General features: G+C 41.0%; 1 protein-coding gene across 1 annotated transcript in view; it reads right to left on the bottom strand.

The window, feature by feature from the left end:
- Positions 1–2,848: 2,848 nt before the first annotated feature.
- Positions 2,849–15,560, bottom strand: part of LOC138958345 (neural-cadherin-like) — an 87,645-nt gene continuing 74,933 nt past the window's right edge. Inside the window, exons 35-40 of the mRNA XM_070329497.1 lie at positions 14,422–14,707; positions 13,473–13,665; positions 12,979–13,202; positions 12,395–12,526; positions 11,827–11,931; positions 2,849–11,096 (exon numbers count right to left, since the gene is read on the bottom strand). Of these exons, the coding sequence (XP_070185598.1) occupies positions 10,834–11,096; positions 11,827–11,931; positions 12,395–12,526; positions 12,979–13,202; positions 13,473–13,665; positions 14,422–14,707 (1,203 nt within the window). The 3' untranslated portion in view covers positions 2,849–10,833. The remainder of the gene's footprint in view (positions 11,097–11,826; positions 11,932–12,394; positions 12,527–12,978; positions 13,203–13,472; positions 13,666–14,421; positions 14,708–15,560) is intronic.

Genomic DNA, 15,560 nt, shown 5'->3' with positions numbered 1-15,560 from the left:
ACTCTATCACACATGTCTTATGCATCTGGAGCGTTTACTTCCCTTTGTTTATCAGATCATCGAAAAGTTGTAAACCTGTAATGAACAGACCGGTGAGATGTAAAGGGATGCAACTCCGTTTATGAAGATCACTGAGAAAAAAATGTGTGGTTGTCTTTCTTGTACTATAAGTTACACAAGGAATCCACCATACTTCATGTGAAGCAAGAAATCAATCTTTTGTTCTGTCTTTTGCTGCACTGTAGCAAAGGGGGTAAAGTCAAGGGAATGACACAGTTGTTGTTAGTTTAAATTTATTTGATATTTGATGGATCTATATCTTTTGGATTGTTGAAAAGGTGTCTTAATGTTTTTAATCTGTTCAGTTCTGTGATAAAAGTATTGTCTTTTGACTTTCGTCTGGCCAGATTCTTTTTATATCAGCATGCAGACCCCTTGACCCCAACACTGCAACCGCCCTCCATCTCCCCCCCCCCCCCTACCCTCACAACCTTTGGTTTTCCTGGTCCAACTCCCATTTCCTTTTTTCCTTTCTTAGCTAAGCTTGTAAATGGAGTTTGTTTCTTATCTTTGAAGGGTTGTTAAAAGGGTCACTGAAATGTCTGAAGCATTTTGCCACTTTTTTTCTGTGTATGTAAAGTTGGCCAAAAAATTATTGCAACAAATTTCAAATCCAAATTAAAGCCTTAATTCCTGTGTCAATTAATTAAAACTGTATATGCCAAAGAAGGCCGTTCATTTAACCTTCAGGATTACCTTTTGGATTAAATATTTCTTTTACAGGGATCACGTGACCGCCGCTCAAGTAAGTGTACCCTCAAAATCGACCAGACAAAAACGAAAGAGCCGAATGAAAATTCGACAAAAAATCACAATAGGCAAAACGTTGCAACTTTCACATACGAGAAGAAAGTCAAACCAATTATCTACCCGGAACAGATTATTTTGTTTTGCTACTTTGCGTATTTCGCGTGCAATGCTATTCCTACTGATCAAAAACCGAACGTTTTACGTCAATTTTTATGGGTATCATGTCAAAAAGCGCTACATTTTAGCGATGACTGGTGGATTGCTTTGAAACTTTCAGAATATTTTACCAACATACTAGAAATACTTCGTGCGAAAGTTTGGATCGTTACGATTATTTATCCAGATGTGACGCAATGTTTCGGAAAATGTTGTTGAACTTGTCATAGGATTGTTTACTTGTGTCCAAAAAATTCATGACTTTGCATATCTACAGATAAATTTATTAAGGAGATTTCTATAGCGCATAACTAAAAGCACTATGCGCTTATTGATACAGATTCTGTCTAAGTTTCATTTGCGTGTAGCTGCTGGCGTTAATTTGCTAGTCATGCAAACACATGAGGAAAAAATGGAACGTTCACGCTGTTTCGCGCTTACAGCTGTTATCGCTGCGTGCCTCTTAAAACATGCTACGGTCACGCTTGGCTGGGCATCGCTGTGGCACCAGAATCATCGCTTAAATATGTAGCGTGTTTACTGGTCCAGCATATTTGCGTCAGTGCTTACACGCACATAAAACTTTAGCAGTGTGTGTATCAATCATTTTTCTAAAGACATGCTAAGTCATACATTTTTTGGACCCAAGGGAACAATCAATCCTACGACGAGATTAAAAACTTCTTTCGAAAAATTGCATAACATTTTAACAAACACCTGTAACAATCCATCATTTTGCTTGAAGTATCTCTAGTATGTTGGTAAAATATTCTGAAAGTTTCAAAGCAATCCACCAAGTCATTGCTAAAGTGCAGACTTTTTTGTCATGATACCCCTAAAAAATGATGCAAAAAGTCCTGTTTTTGACCGCTCTTGCGATCGACACCTGCATCAGTAGGAATAGCATAGCATGCGAAATACGCAAGGTAGCAAAACAAAACAATCTGTTCAGGGTAGATAATTGGTTTGACTTTCTTCTCGTATGTGAAAGTTGCAAAGTTTTGCCTATTGTGATTTTTTGTCGATTTTTCATTCGGCTCTTCCGTTTTAGTCTGGTCGATTTTGAGGGTACCCTTACTTGATTGGCAGTCACGTGATCCCTGTAAAAGACATATTTAATCCAAATGGTGATCCTGAAGGTTAAGTGAACGGACATCTCTGGCATATAAAGTGTTAATAACATAACACGGGGATTAATGCTTTAATTTGGGTTTGAAATTTGTTGCAATAATTTTTTGGCCAAGTTTATATACTTAGTTCATTTTGTTAATCCGAAAAATGAATGTAACAACTAAGTTGTTGAATGAAAGACAGTTTCTTATGCTAATGTACATAATATGCAGCATTTCAAAATATTGATCCTGTAAATATTATGTATTGCTGTTCATATATATTTTGAAGGATTGTCAATCACCATGCTTGTTTTATCTAAACTAATGGTGTTTTCATTTGTGATCTTGCAAATAAATATTTGTTGTTGTGGTAATACAAATGAGATCACTGATGACATTGATGAGTTTTCTTTTACCAAGTCTGTAATATTTTGTGAAGTAATTGCTGTGTACTCTGTCTCTTTCTTTCGCTCACTCTCTCTATCTGTGCACACACACACACACTCTCTCTTCATCTGTGCTCTTTCTCTCTCTCTCTCTCTCTCTCTCTCTCTCTCTCACTCTCTCTCTCTCACTCTCTCTCTCAGCACTCACTCTCTTTCCCTCTCTTTCTCTCTCACTCACTCTCTCTCACTCTCTCTCTCTTTCTCTCTCACTCTCTCTCTTTCTCACTCACTCTCACTCTCTCTCACTCACTCTCTCTCACTCACTCACTCTCACTCTCACTCACTCTCTCTTTCCACCTGTGCTCATACAGACACCTTATCAGCATATTTATATCCAAAATTTATTTCCAAAACTTACATGAGAGAAAAATGACAATGAAGCATGTCAAAAGAAAGTCCCATTGGATAATGTCACAACCTTGCATGGTACGTACGTCTCGACTATAATTAAATAATAATATGTACATAAGTTATGAATAATTATTATGATTCCAAAAGTAGTGTACATCATTCGTTCATTAGTCACTGCAGCTATATCCGTCTGCTCACACATGTATGATTGAAAAAAGAAACAGAAGACTGATTTTATGGACATTTTCCATGAAACCTAGCTAACCCCTGAAGACTTATTGCCAGATTTTCATGTGTGTGCTATTTCCTATGTAGAAAACAGGCTGCCTGTTGAGACCAGATTTCAATAAACTACAGCAGCACAGACAAACTATCAATTTAAAAAAAAAAGTATTCCAGGATAATCATAACAAGCCAATTCTTATAGTTATAATGTTACAATCTACGTCTGCAAAGCTATCTGCTTTGTGCTAATAGTTAGACAAGTTATTCTGACACAAATACTAGTCGCAAGCAATCTTTGGCTTTTTGTACATGTAAGGAAAACTGCACTGCACTGCTGCTCAACCCGTTTCCTTACAACTAAGAGACGCGATTGTCAACTAGACCAGCAGCAGCCATTTCAATGCTACCCGTCTGGGAGTGCAAGTGGGCAGTCGAGTGATCAGCAAGTTATTGCAGATGATTATCCTATGCTTGCTAAGTACTAGACTCACTTCCACTCCCTTGGAAGCAAGATGAATATGATGTGCAATTCCCCTTATATTTGATAAAGACCGTGACACAGCGGCAGCTAGCTCTGTACCTCCGGTGGACAAGCGAAGGTGGTTTTAACAGACAAATTACAGCTAGCAACAGACTGACCTAGTATATCCACCAGCACCTGTGCAAATTACTTGCTTGGCAAGCATGTAAGGAAAAACGCTCACTAGGTGAAGCTCAACTTTTTAAAGCTACCAAGATTGTTGAGAAATCGCTTAAATCCTAAAAGTCTCGGAGGCAGAGAGTGAATTAAACAGAAAATGCATTCATTTGACTCATAAACACCCGCAGGACTTAGTTCCCACCAATCACACACTACACGTATCATGACATAATTCAAAAACTGACACAAGTTACACAAATGATGCAAGACATAGATTCAAAAAGGTCATGTCTGAAAGTTGCACTGGGGAATCCTGGAAAATCTATCTAAAACCTTTCGCATAAACTATCCACAATATTACGGATAATCTCTTGAAAAATGCACAACGCTTTGAAATGTGAGCACCAGAGAAGTATACAACGGGTTATCATACAAAAGCTTTCCTCTAGCTTGCTATGAGTGCAATCTCTACAGACAGCGGGAACAATGCAACTACATATGTAGTAGGAGTTCGTTTCAAACACGGAAGTGACAAACACTGTGCAGTCGTCATAACATTCATACATCTGGTTTTTTGTTTTGTCTATATATTTTTCAATTTCTAAAATCATTTTATAGTGAAAATACTCAACGTTTTGTTGCCATTCTTATGTCTGGTATAAACGGCAAACTTTTTTTTTCATGGAAAAGGTAACATCTTAACAGTTTAATTTGCAAAATTTAACAAAGTTACAGTCATCATAACTTTATGGAAAGAAAAGTACATGTAATACTGACTAAGTAACTATCGTTGAGAATAAATCTGACAAAAAGACTATGTACCACCAACATCACCCCCAAACAAAAGCCATGGCAACTTCACATGCAGACACACTGCAAGGGAGATAATAAATAGTCAATGCAATTCAACCAGAATTGTTCTCCTTTTTTAATATTTTACCTCCAGAAAAAAAATGAAGTGGAATGTCCAGTTCAGTTAATCGACCAAGAGTGTACAATGAAAATGAAACTATTGCTCAGAAGAATGCTATGACAGAACAAATATGACTGAAGCCGAATTCTCCGAAACAGAACTAAAATATCAAAACTATTCCTCCGAAAAATGATCAAACAGGACAAGTGTAACTGAAGTTCAATTCTCCACAACAGAACTAAAATCGTGACTTGTCTCAGTAACGAAAAATTTTAAAACAGAACCGCTGCTTGCTTATACTGACTGCACTCGCTTCAGTCAAAAACACGGCATCACATTAACATGTACATCACACGACACAAAACGCAAACAGAATACAACACTGCTCATTAACAACAACACACAGCACGCCAGTAGCACAGAACAAGTTGTAACAAAAACGTGTCATAACAACATAACAATTACACGCAGAGTGAACAGATTTCAAAAAAGCAACTAGTCAACAATGCAGGGAACATAATCCTGATTAACAATAGGCTCAACGAATTTGTACAAATTAAGTACACATAATACAATTTTGATCTGATTGTGCTCTTTAAAAAAACGGAAAAGGAGAAATGGAACCACAGTCAACTCAAGAAACAAGTAACTACAGTGCAAAGGTAACTTTACAACTAAAACCTTGCAGTCTAAGGTATCAAGACATTCAAACTTGAATACATTTCTTTCTCTCTCTCTCTGTACCACACACACACACACACACACACACACACACACACACACACACACACACACACACACACACACACACATACACACACACACTCCAAAGGAAGGGGAAAAGGTATCCAGACACACTCTTTGTACTCTAACCATGGCTTTGGGTTTGACATTTACAATTTACAGCAGGGACAATTTAGGATGAATCAACACAAAGTCTAAACATGCATGAACTGATGTCTTTAGCTGTAAGCCTTGCAATCCCTACAAGACGTCTTGGTCCAACACCATCAGAGTCTGAATGTAAAAAGCACTGGTGTGATGGTGATGACTCAGGGACTGAAACTGGCCGCGCACACACACTAACTCAGAGATGTAAATGTCGACTGAGTTTAAGACCAGATGTCGTTTAACAACTTCCCAAAAAATTCGTCTGGGAAGTTTACAGTCTGCCACAATAAATTCGAAAATGTCACCAAAGAATGCTCATGGCTCTACTATTCCCTTCTATGTCTTATTGTAATGTTTCCACAATGTTCCCTTCTATGTCTTATTGTAATGTTTCCACAATGTTCCCTTCTATGTCTTATTGTAATGTTTCCACAATGTTCCCTTCTATGTCTTATTGTAATGTTTCCACAATGTTCCCTTCTATGTCTTATTGTAATGTTTCCACAATGTTCCCTTCTATGTCTTATTGTAATGTTTCCACAATGTTCCCTTCTATGTCTTATTGTAATGTTTCCACAATGTTCCCTTCTATGTCTTATTGTAATGTTTCCACAATGTTCCCTTCTATGTCTTATTGTAATGTTTCCACAATGGTTTTGAAGTTGGGCTTTGACTGTGACAATGAGCCGGCACCATGATGGAATCTGGAACCCGCAGGAACATGTGAACGTGTAGGTAAGGCCACCGAAAAAAAAGCAGTCAGTTTGGGAAGAAATGCATGAGTGAACAATTAAAACTGATCAAAAGTCATGTGTCAAAGGGCAATGAAAACAGATACTGATGGGCGGGAACTGCTGCAACGCATTCCTGAAGGGATGACCACTTGAAAAGTATAAAAATATATTCACAATGTGACTCTTCTTTCAATGACCTATGACTCTATACTCTTAGTTCAACTATTGTCTCTTGTAAAATCTGATGAAATGATAGGCGATATGAATGCACAAGGCGTAAAATATAATTGCACAACGATACAAAAACACTGCGCAGCATGCCGAGTAACCTTCAAAGCCAAACGAACCAGCCAGCTATTTGAAAAATCAGGCCAGCTATTCAAGGCAAACAAAGTTGCCCAGTTCCACACACATATCACCAACAGTCTTAACATTCCAGTCTTTAGCTTCCAGGGTATGAGAACTCTCATATTTGAAATATACAAAACTCGCTGCTGTTCTTTGGTGAAGCCATTGTGGTGTTATTCAGTACATGTGCTGCACTGTAAAGTAAAATAAAATCCCTAAAATATTCATAAAATAGGCTAGTGCAGCTAACGCTTTCTTAGTTTCTTAATGCTCTCTGAACTTTTTTGGCGTTTAACATTTGTATTTTTAAACTGACAGTGAAGACCAAAACACATCCTGCCCTTACAGCTGTGTCCTTGTATCATCAAGTCTTTACCATTTTTCAAGCCAGCCAGTGACGGGCGCAGTGGCGCGGTGGTAAGACGTCGGGAGGTCGTGAGTTCGAATCCCAGTCGCTGCCGCCTGGTGGGTTAAGAGTGGAGATTTTTCAGATCTCCCATGTCAACTTATGTACAGACCTGCTAGTGACTTAACCCCCTTCGTGTGTACACGCAAGCACAAGACCAAGTGCGCACGGAAAAGATCCTGTTATCCATGTCAGAGTTCAGTGGGTTATAGAAACACGAAAATACCCTGCATGCCTCGCCCGAAATCGGCGTGTGCTGCCTGAATGGCGGGGTAAAAACCGTCATGCACGTAAAAATCCACTCGTGCTAAAAACGTGAGTGAACGTGGGAGTCTAAGCCCATGAACGAAGAAGAAGAAGAAGAAGAAAGCCAGCCAGTGTGCCTACTATATTCATCTGAAAAGTTATTTGTCAGTTATAATGCTTGCAAGATCTTTTATCCGCTTAAAGCTGAAGACGCTTAGCAACACCAGACTTCATCAGAGCTGAAAAATTAAGCGGAATATGCCATCCAATCTGGTTCCATTTCTACCATTGGGAAATAAATGATCCCTACATATTTCATTTTCAAAACATCATTTCATGAAAGTCTCACAAATCCATTCCACAATCAACCAGAAAAAGTAAAAGAAAGAAAACAAAAGACTGTCCAGGAGGTAACATGACATCAACAAAAAAGTTTAAAACTTTTCACAGTTTCACCAACAACACCACAAAGTCGGCATCTACTTACAAAAACAGGTACCAGCGACAATGAAGAGAAAGTTTAAATGATAAACACGGGATTGCACACAGCTTGCGTGCATCCAACACAACTTTTAGTCAGGTGCACGCTTACATAAATTATTGTACATGTTTTTAGATTATCTTTTCTTTGATGTTCAGTTGAACTCTCAGTCCCATCCAAGCAGATTTTCATAGTCACACACAACCATAACAACAACAGATTGAAAAAAGTAAACACACACACACACGTACGCACGCACACACACCACAAACATAACAGCAACAGATTGAAAAAAAGTAAACACACAAACACACACACACGTACGCGCGCACAACGCAAACATAACAGCATCAGCTTGAAAAAAGTAAACACACACATGCACGCACACGCACACACACACACACACACACACACACACACACACACACACACACACACATGTATGACACTGTTGGCAACACCTGAGTTCTAGGTACCTCAGACTCTCACTGTCTGGTTGGCGCAAAAGTTTTTGTTGTTTCTGCATACTCATCAGTGGGGATTTTGTCACAAGACTGTACGCACTCTGCATGCAATACAATGAAGAAAAAAAAGCAATCTTTGCAAACACACTTGTCACCCAAATTCTTGATTACAAGCAGGACACTCAATTCTCTACTGATGATGACATTTTCACTGATGACGATGAAGCTGACGTTGATAATGATGGCAAAGTTTTTGTGCTTCCTTCTGTTTTATATATTTGACCATACCTGTATTTTGTTACGCCTTGATTTGTGTCTGAAGATCCAGCTTCTAATGAAAAAAGGTTGAACGAATTCTGGTCTTCCAGTGAGTGGTCCACAGTAGATGTCAGCTGAAAATTACCTGTGATTTGGTGAATGATGCAAAAAAGAATGAGCTGATTGAAGTTTGATTGCTTTATCATATAGTTTAGTACGCTGCCATCTTGCAGTACACGTTGGAGGAATAAGTCTTCATATAGATATCCAACCTTTTCATTCCATCTCCTTTAGTAACCTCCCTTGCTTAGTACTATTTCTTGCATCACTTTTACAAAACGCACCAGTCATTATACTGTGCTGTGGAAAAAGCTGCAAGCACTAACCGCAAAGCTCTTTTATCAAAAAAAAAGCGTTAGCTCAACCTTCTATTGTCAGTGCTGACTGAGGAAAGCTTCCTGAACTTCTGAAGCCTTTGAACTTTTGTTTCTGAGCGCCAGTGAAACTGAAAGGGTTAAGTTCTTGAGTTTCATTCCACTGTATTTGTACAAGTACCAGTGAGAGGAAAAGTTCCTGAACTTCTGCAGCCTTTGAACTTTCGCTTGTGAGCGCCAGTGGAACTGAAAGGGCCAAGTTCTTGAGTTTCATTTCTCTGTATTTGTGCAACTGAGAAGCGATGGGATGGGAGATCTTCTGTTTATTTTGTAAAAGATTATGACTTGGAAGAGATAGCACTCAACACATTCATCACACTCTCTTTAGAATACAAGATATGGCATAAAATGGCTTTGTGATGCCTTCTGTCCATAGTTAAAATGAGATTGAAGATAGTGGACGTTCACACTGCATGTAAAAAGATATGGTGTTTTCCTCCTTGCTCCTCATAGTGAGACTCTTTGCAATTGCGAAATGATATGCTTCACACACTGTTTGGCACAATCACATACAGGTCACATGTTCTCGTGATGATGATGACAATGACAACGATAATGGACGAGGCTGTCACAGCAGATGATGAAGTCTTGAGCACAGTTCGGTGAAGTTGTTGAGTGTCCGTTTTATTTTTTCTCCAAAAGTCTTTGCAGTGCGCTTCAGTTCAATACATGCCTTGAGTATTCTTCATCTCTTTAAAGTACATTGTTTGTGACACATGTTTGACACATAGCCCTGTAGCCAACTCCAGCGCCACAGGAATACGTTGGAAGTTTATGTTTCAGTATCCTGAAAGTCTGGGCATAACACAGAAGTGCTATGGAGTGTGTCTCATGAGGATTTAAAACTGATCAAGCCTTTTCATCAGAACTGTCAAGCGTTAAGCCTTAAGGAGACTGTGTCCCATAAGTTTAAAACGTTTCAAGCTTCTTCACCCGAACTGTCTTGGTGCCAGGCAGCCTACAAACCTAGTCTGTCTTGGTGCCAGGCAGCCTACAAACCTAGTCTGTCTTGGTGCCAGGCAGCCTACAAACCTAGTCTGTCTTGGTGCCAGGCAGCCTACAAACCTAGTCTGTCTTGGTGCCAGGCAGCCTACAAACCTAGTCTGTCTTGGTGCCAGGCAGCCTACAAACCTAGTCTGTCTTGGTGCCAGGCAGCCTACAAACCTAGTCTGTCTACCATACTCCAACACACACTCCAAAAGACAACCCACAAAGTGAATACTGTTTCCATGCTCAGAGACAGACTTTTTCAATACAGACCCTGTTCCTTTGAGACAAATCTACTCCAATAAATACTGGCTTTCTTCTTGACATCTCCAAACGATGGCACAGGCCCATCAATCGACTATGTAGAATATTGTCAGAGACATCTTTGTCAAACACATGACTTGATTCAGTTCTTCTCCTCCTTGGAAATAACACATCAGTGGAGCAACATCTTCACAAACACTCACCACCTTTCTGGAGTGGATTATTCCTTATCTGTAAGCTCCAGCTAACCAGAACCACACACAGTTTTCATCCAACCAAAATACTGCCGTTCAGAAATGTTCTCATCGAATACCCACCCTCTTCCAGGCAAAGAGGAACTCAAATTGGATAGATTTTTGTCAAAACATGTCTCCTCTAGTCTCTAAATCTGTCTCGGCTTCCAGGAAGTAAGAACTTTACACTGCACAAGTGTTTACGTGTCTACACTCTCATCAACTTTGCATCCTCCTCTCCTTTTATTCCCGCTGGAACCCCCAAAACCAGCTCCGTTGCAGTCGAAGAGGGACTGTAAAATGCACGTTGTGTTTAAATGCCTACGCTCCACAGCCTTTCAATCCTTTAATTCCCGCAGGCTCCTCAAAACCAGCTCCATTGCAGAATGACTGTAAAATGCACAAGTGTTTTAATGCCTACACACCACAGCCCCTCAATCCTCCTCTCCCTCCGACCCCGCTCCGTACATTTCGGCCAGTCGCGTGAACTTTGGCCCCCATTCGTTGAGGTAGTCGTAGTCGGCAGTGTCGGCACTGCTGCTGGTGTTGAGCGAACTGAGGGAGCCTGCGTCGCTGCCTGCGCCCTCGAAGGCAAACTCCATCACGCTGTCGTGCGGCGGGGCGCCCGGGTCGCGGTCTGCATCGCTCAGCCGATCGGTGATGAAGTCGCCTACGTCTGGTTTGTCTCCGGGTGCGTCTGAAAGCATGTTATGGTAGAGGTTAGAAAAATTATGGATAAAAAGAAAGGGGCAAACGAAAGAAAAAGATTAATAAACAGCAAGAGCGTCTATGATTCTTGAAAACAACAGGCAGTAAAATACATTACACACACAATGCACGCACGCTGCATGCCTGCACACACACACGCACACACACACACACACACACACACACACACACACACACACACACACACACACACACACACACACACACACACACACACACACACACACACACACACACACACACATTATTTTGCTGAAAAACGGTGAGTTGATGGAATGTAGCACATGCAGAGCAAATGACAGCACTGCTAAAGTCTAGTCATGAGTCTAGTATTATTTCTAGTCCACATCACTGATTTTGGTAGAATCAATCAATCAATCAATATGAGGCTTATATCGCGCATATTCCGTGGGTACAGTTCTAGGCGCTCTGCAATGATGCCGTGTGAGATGGAATTTTATATAAGGCCAGTAGATTGCAGCCATCTCGGCGCATATTTTACCTTTCACGGCCTATTATTCCAAGCCACACGGGTATAGGTAGACAATTATTAACTGTGCATAAGCAATTTTGCCAGGAAAGACCCTTTTGTCAATCGTGGGATCTTTAACGTGCACACCCAATGTAGTGTACACGGGGGGGAGTTCGGACACCGAAGAATTACTTAACCCTTTCCTATCAAATGCAACAACACTTACTTCCGAGTTGCCTTTCCCTGCGAGGTACGAAGGTGGTTGCTCCCAGAGGATCCATGCTTGTTTTCTGAAGTCTGGAGATGTCGTAGGCATCCTGGTCTTCTTCGCCTGAAAGTTTATGCTTACATATTTATACCGGTAGACAAAATCTTAATTATATAAATGAAGCAGAGTGCTATTCTAAGTTCTGAGAAACAAAGCGCTCTAAATGCTCTGATCACTAGCAACCCTCCACTGCTCTGTCAAACTCAATAAAACTTACTTCCACAGTGAAACAAATTTCAAGAAATGAAAAAATAGACATAAAACTAAACAGTAATTTTAAAATAAGGATGAATTCTGTCGTGTTTACAGGAGTTGTGAAAGAGTGAATGCCCTTGCTTTTTACTCGGACAAACATTGGAGGCGCCAATCAGTAGCGAGGTGTGTGTCGAAAACACGTTGACAGGAGCACGTGTGACGTTATTTGTCAGAGGAAAAGCAAGGGCATTCACTCTTTCACAACTCATACAAGCCCGACAGAGTTATTTAAAAAAAATTGTCGATTTGAAGGAAATAAATAGTGACTGACCTGCCCCCTCTTCGTCATAGTTGATGACGTTTTCACGAATGTCATCTTCAGGGTCGACCTCCAGGATGTACTTGTCGTTGTCGTCGGCCCGGCGCCGGAACTTCACCAGCATGAACACCAGCAGCAACAGCACTGCAGCAGTCAGTCATGCACATGATCAAACCATTTCTCTCAAAAATTCAAAAACATATAGACTGCTGACACTCCAAAATTCAGAATAAAAAAACCAAGAAGGTAGGTTGTTGAAACGTTTAATTAAAGGTTCAAATAACCTACCATTCTTATTTTTTGATTAATTTCTTTCAAAGTGTAGTACAGATGCCTGAACAATGTTGGATGTTTTTATGCTGGATAGTTTCATTTGTCTCTAACCCATCAAAATCTGACATGGATGACAATATCTTTTTCACCAAACAGTGACTTTCAAACTTACATTTGATCAAAATACATCAGTGATTGAACTATACATCAGTGATTGAACTACATCAGTGATTGAACTATACATCAGTGATTGAACTACATCAGTTACTACAATTTCTTCTCCTGCATCAGAGAGTACACGATCACTCCAAACAGCAACTTACATATGACCACAAAGGCTGACACAATAATCGCCACAATGCCAGGGGTGGTGACGGAGGATGTAAGGGCTCGCGTCGGCTCTCGGCAGAACTCTCCGATCTTGTCGGGCGGGCACATGCACACCACCAGCCCCATGTCGATGCGACACGTCACATTCTTGAAACACGGGTTGGGTAGACAGTCGGAGATGCAGATCCCGTCCACTTCATGGTAGCCTGGCAAACATCTGAAAACAGAGGGATTTATTATGATCCTGTGTATGTATATTTATTTACAATGTGTTGTAGAAATGTCAGCAATAAAGGACATGCTACCAAAAAAAACGCACACCTGAGATTTCTACAATTTCATCTTAGTATCTACAATTTCTTTTTTCATCAAAAAAACAATAATGATAATTAAAGAAGAAAAATTCAAAATCCCAATAAAGTGAAAGAGACCCCTTGGCCTGTATCTCACGTCCCTTCCCTCTGTCAATACACACACTCACACTGACCTGCACTCAAAATCTTCCCACAGAGCGTAGCACTGTCGGCCGGCAGGACAGGGGTCGGACAGACAGTCCTCCCGCACACAGCCCTCCTCCACGTTCGGGTTCTCCTTCAGCTCAGCCACGGCGTCCACGTCGTTGTTCTCGCTGTAGTCCATGGGGAACCAGCCGTTGTTCAGCCGGATGTCCTGAATGCAAGCTGTTGGCACAAAGTTTCACAGAGTTAGAACGTTTTTGGAGGAGCAGAGGAGTTGCTTTGTGGGGATGGGGGGGGGGGGGGGGGGGGGGGGGGGGGGGTGGAAGTCAAGATGGAGGAGGGGAGGCATGCAGAAGAAAAAACTTGACCCCGTAGATTGGCTGAATAAGTTATGAATGTTTTTCAAGGAATAAAACTTTCCTATCACTGATCTTAGCAAGGATATGTTCTCTCTTCAGGATAATGATATAGAGTATCTTGTTCAGACATCCTTACCCCCAGTACACTCCTCCTCTCTGCTCCCTGCTTCAAAAGCACTAAGCATAACATGGACTGTGCTGTCATAAGTTTGTACAGTGGAACCTCCCTTTTAAGACCCCCCAATATAAGACTTCCTCCCATTTAAGACATCGCTTTTCACATTTAATGTTCATAATCTCTGTAAATTTACCTCCATTTTAAGACTCCCTCCTTTTCAAGACCGTTTCTCAGAGTTTGGGGGGTCTTAAAGGGGGGGTTCCACTGTACAGCGAAACGGTTTTGCTGAATAATAGTGGAGACAACTAAAACTTAATTCATTTTATTTTTATTTTTTGTTCACCATCTTATTTGATTCGTTTCCTTCTCATTCTGTTTTTTTATTGGTATTGTTCTGAACCTGCAACCAAATCAGACAAGTTGACTAGCTGATTTAGATTTCAACTTCTCATCATGAATGGACGGTTTTGCAGATAAAACAATGAAAAGAGGTTCTCTTACTGTCAGTGAGATCCCCAGTCAAGACTCTGATCTCCTGCGAGTAGGACACACTAGCGCCGGCAAAGATCAGCCGCTGGATGATCAAGTTGACCTTGCCCTTGGGGTTGCCACGGGAGTAGTTGTAGTTGCGACCTTCACCTCCGTCCAGGGTCAAGGTCATCTGCTGCAAGATGCGCTTGGCGTTGACCACGTGCCACTGTCCGTCACTAGCCGGAGGTCCGGTGAGTGAGAGCTGCTGCTCCCCGTCTCCCAGGTTGTACAACACACGCAGGTGTCCCTCGAAGATCTGGCGATGATAAAATGTGCAAGGCATGGAGGCAAGGAATACAGTTTTGTGAGGACTGCTGCATAATGCAGCCAGTCTTCACACAGCGGTTAGCACTGTCGGCTGGCAGAACAGCCAGTCTTCACACAGCGGGTAACACTGTCGGCTGGCAGAACAGCGGTTGGACAGACAGTCTTCCCGCACACACCCCTCCTCCCAGGCTGCTGCCCCCCCCCCACACACACACAAAATCAATACAAATCATTAACTCTCTCATTTCTAACTTAACTTGACACAAATGATACGACAAGTTGAGCTTTTAGCTTCAAATTGTGTAGTTTACCTGTAACAAATTCCTCCTTATCGCTATCAGCAACATTTGTTTTTATGAAGTCCTTACTCACCGATATATGAATGAAAAACAACAATAACACTGTGGAGCTAAAGTTAACTGACACCATTATTCTTCTGTCTCTTTCTCTCTTCCTCTCTGTCTCTGTCATTCCCTCTCTCTCTCTCTCTTCCTCGTCATTTCATATTGTATTTTGTATTATTGAAGTGTTCTTCCTTATAGCCATCTTGTAAAAAAAAATGTGAATACTTTTCTTTTCTTCATTTAAATGTAGTGTGCATCAGTATTAAATGTTAGTTTCAGGAACAGGTCGTAAGATTAGGCTTTGCCTAAAATCTTTATCCTTTCGTAATAAAGTTGTAAGTTCTGAGTTCCTCCCTCCCTCTTTCCGTCTCTGTCATTCTCTCCCTCTTGCTCTCTCTCCCTTCCTTCTGTGACAGGGGAGGCTACCGCTCCTTTCACAGCAGACTCTGCACCCGAGTTGTTGGCCTTTAAAGTCAACACCCGTGGATTGTGAGATTC

This window comes from Littorina saxatilis, linkage group LG1, assembly GCF_037325665.1.
Source record: "Littorina saxatilis isolate snail1 linkage group LG1, US_GU_Lsax_2.0, whole genome shotgun sequence".
Lineage (NCBI taxonomy): Eukaryota > Metazoa > Mollusca > Gastropoda > Littorinimorpha > Littorinidae > Littorina > Littorina saxatilis.
Note: the sequence above shows the minus strand (reverse complement) of the source record. Positions and strands in the feature narration are given on the sequence as shown.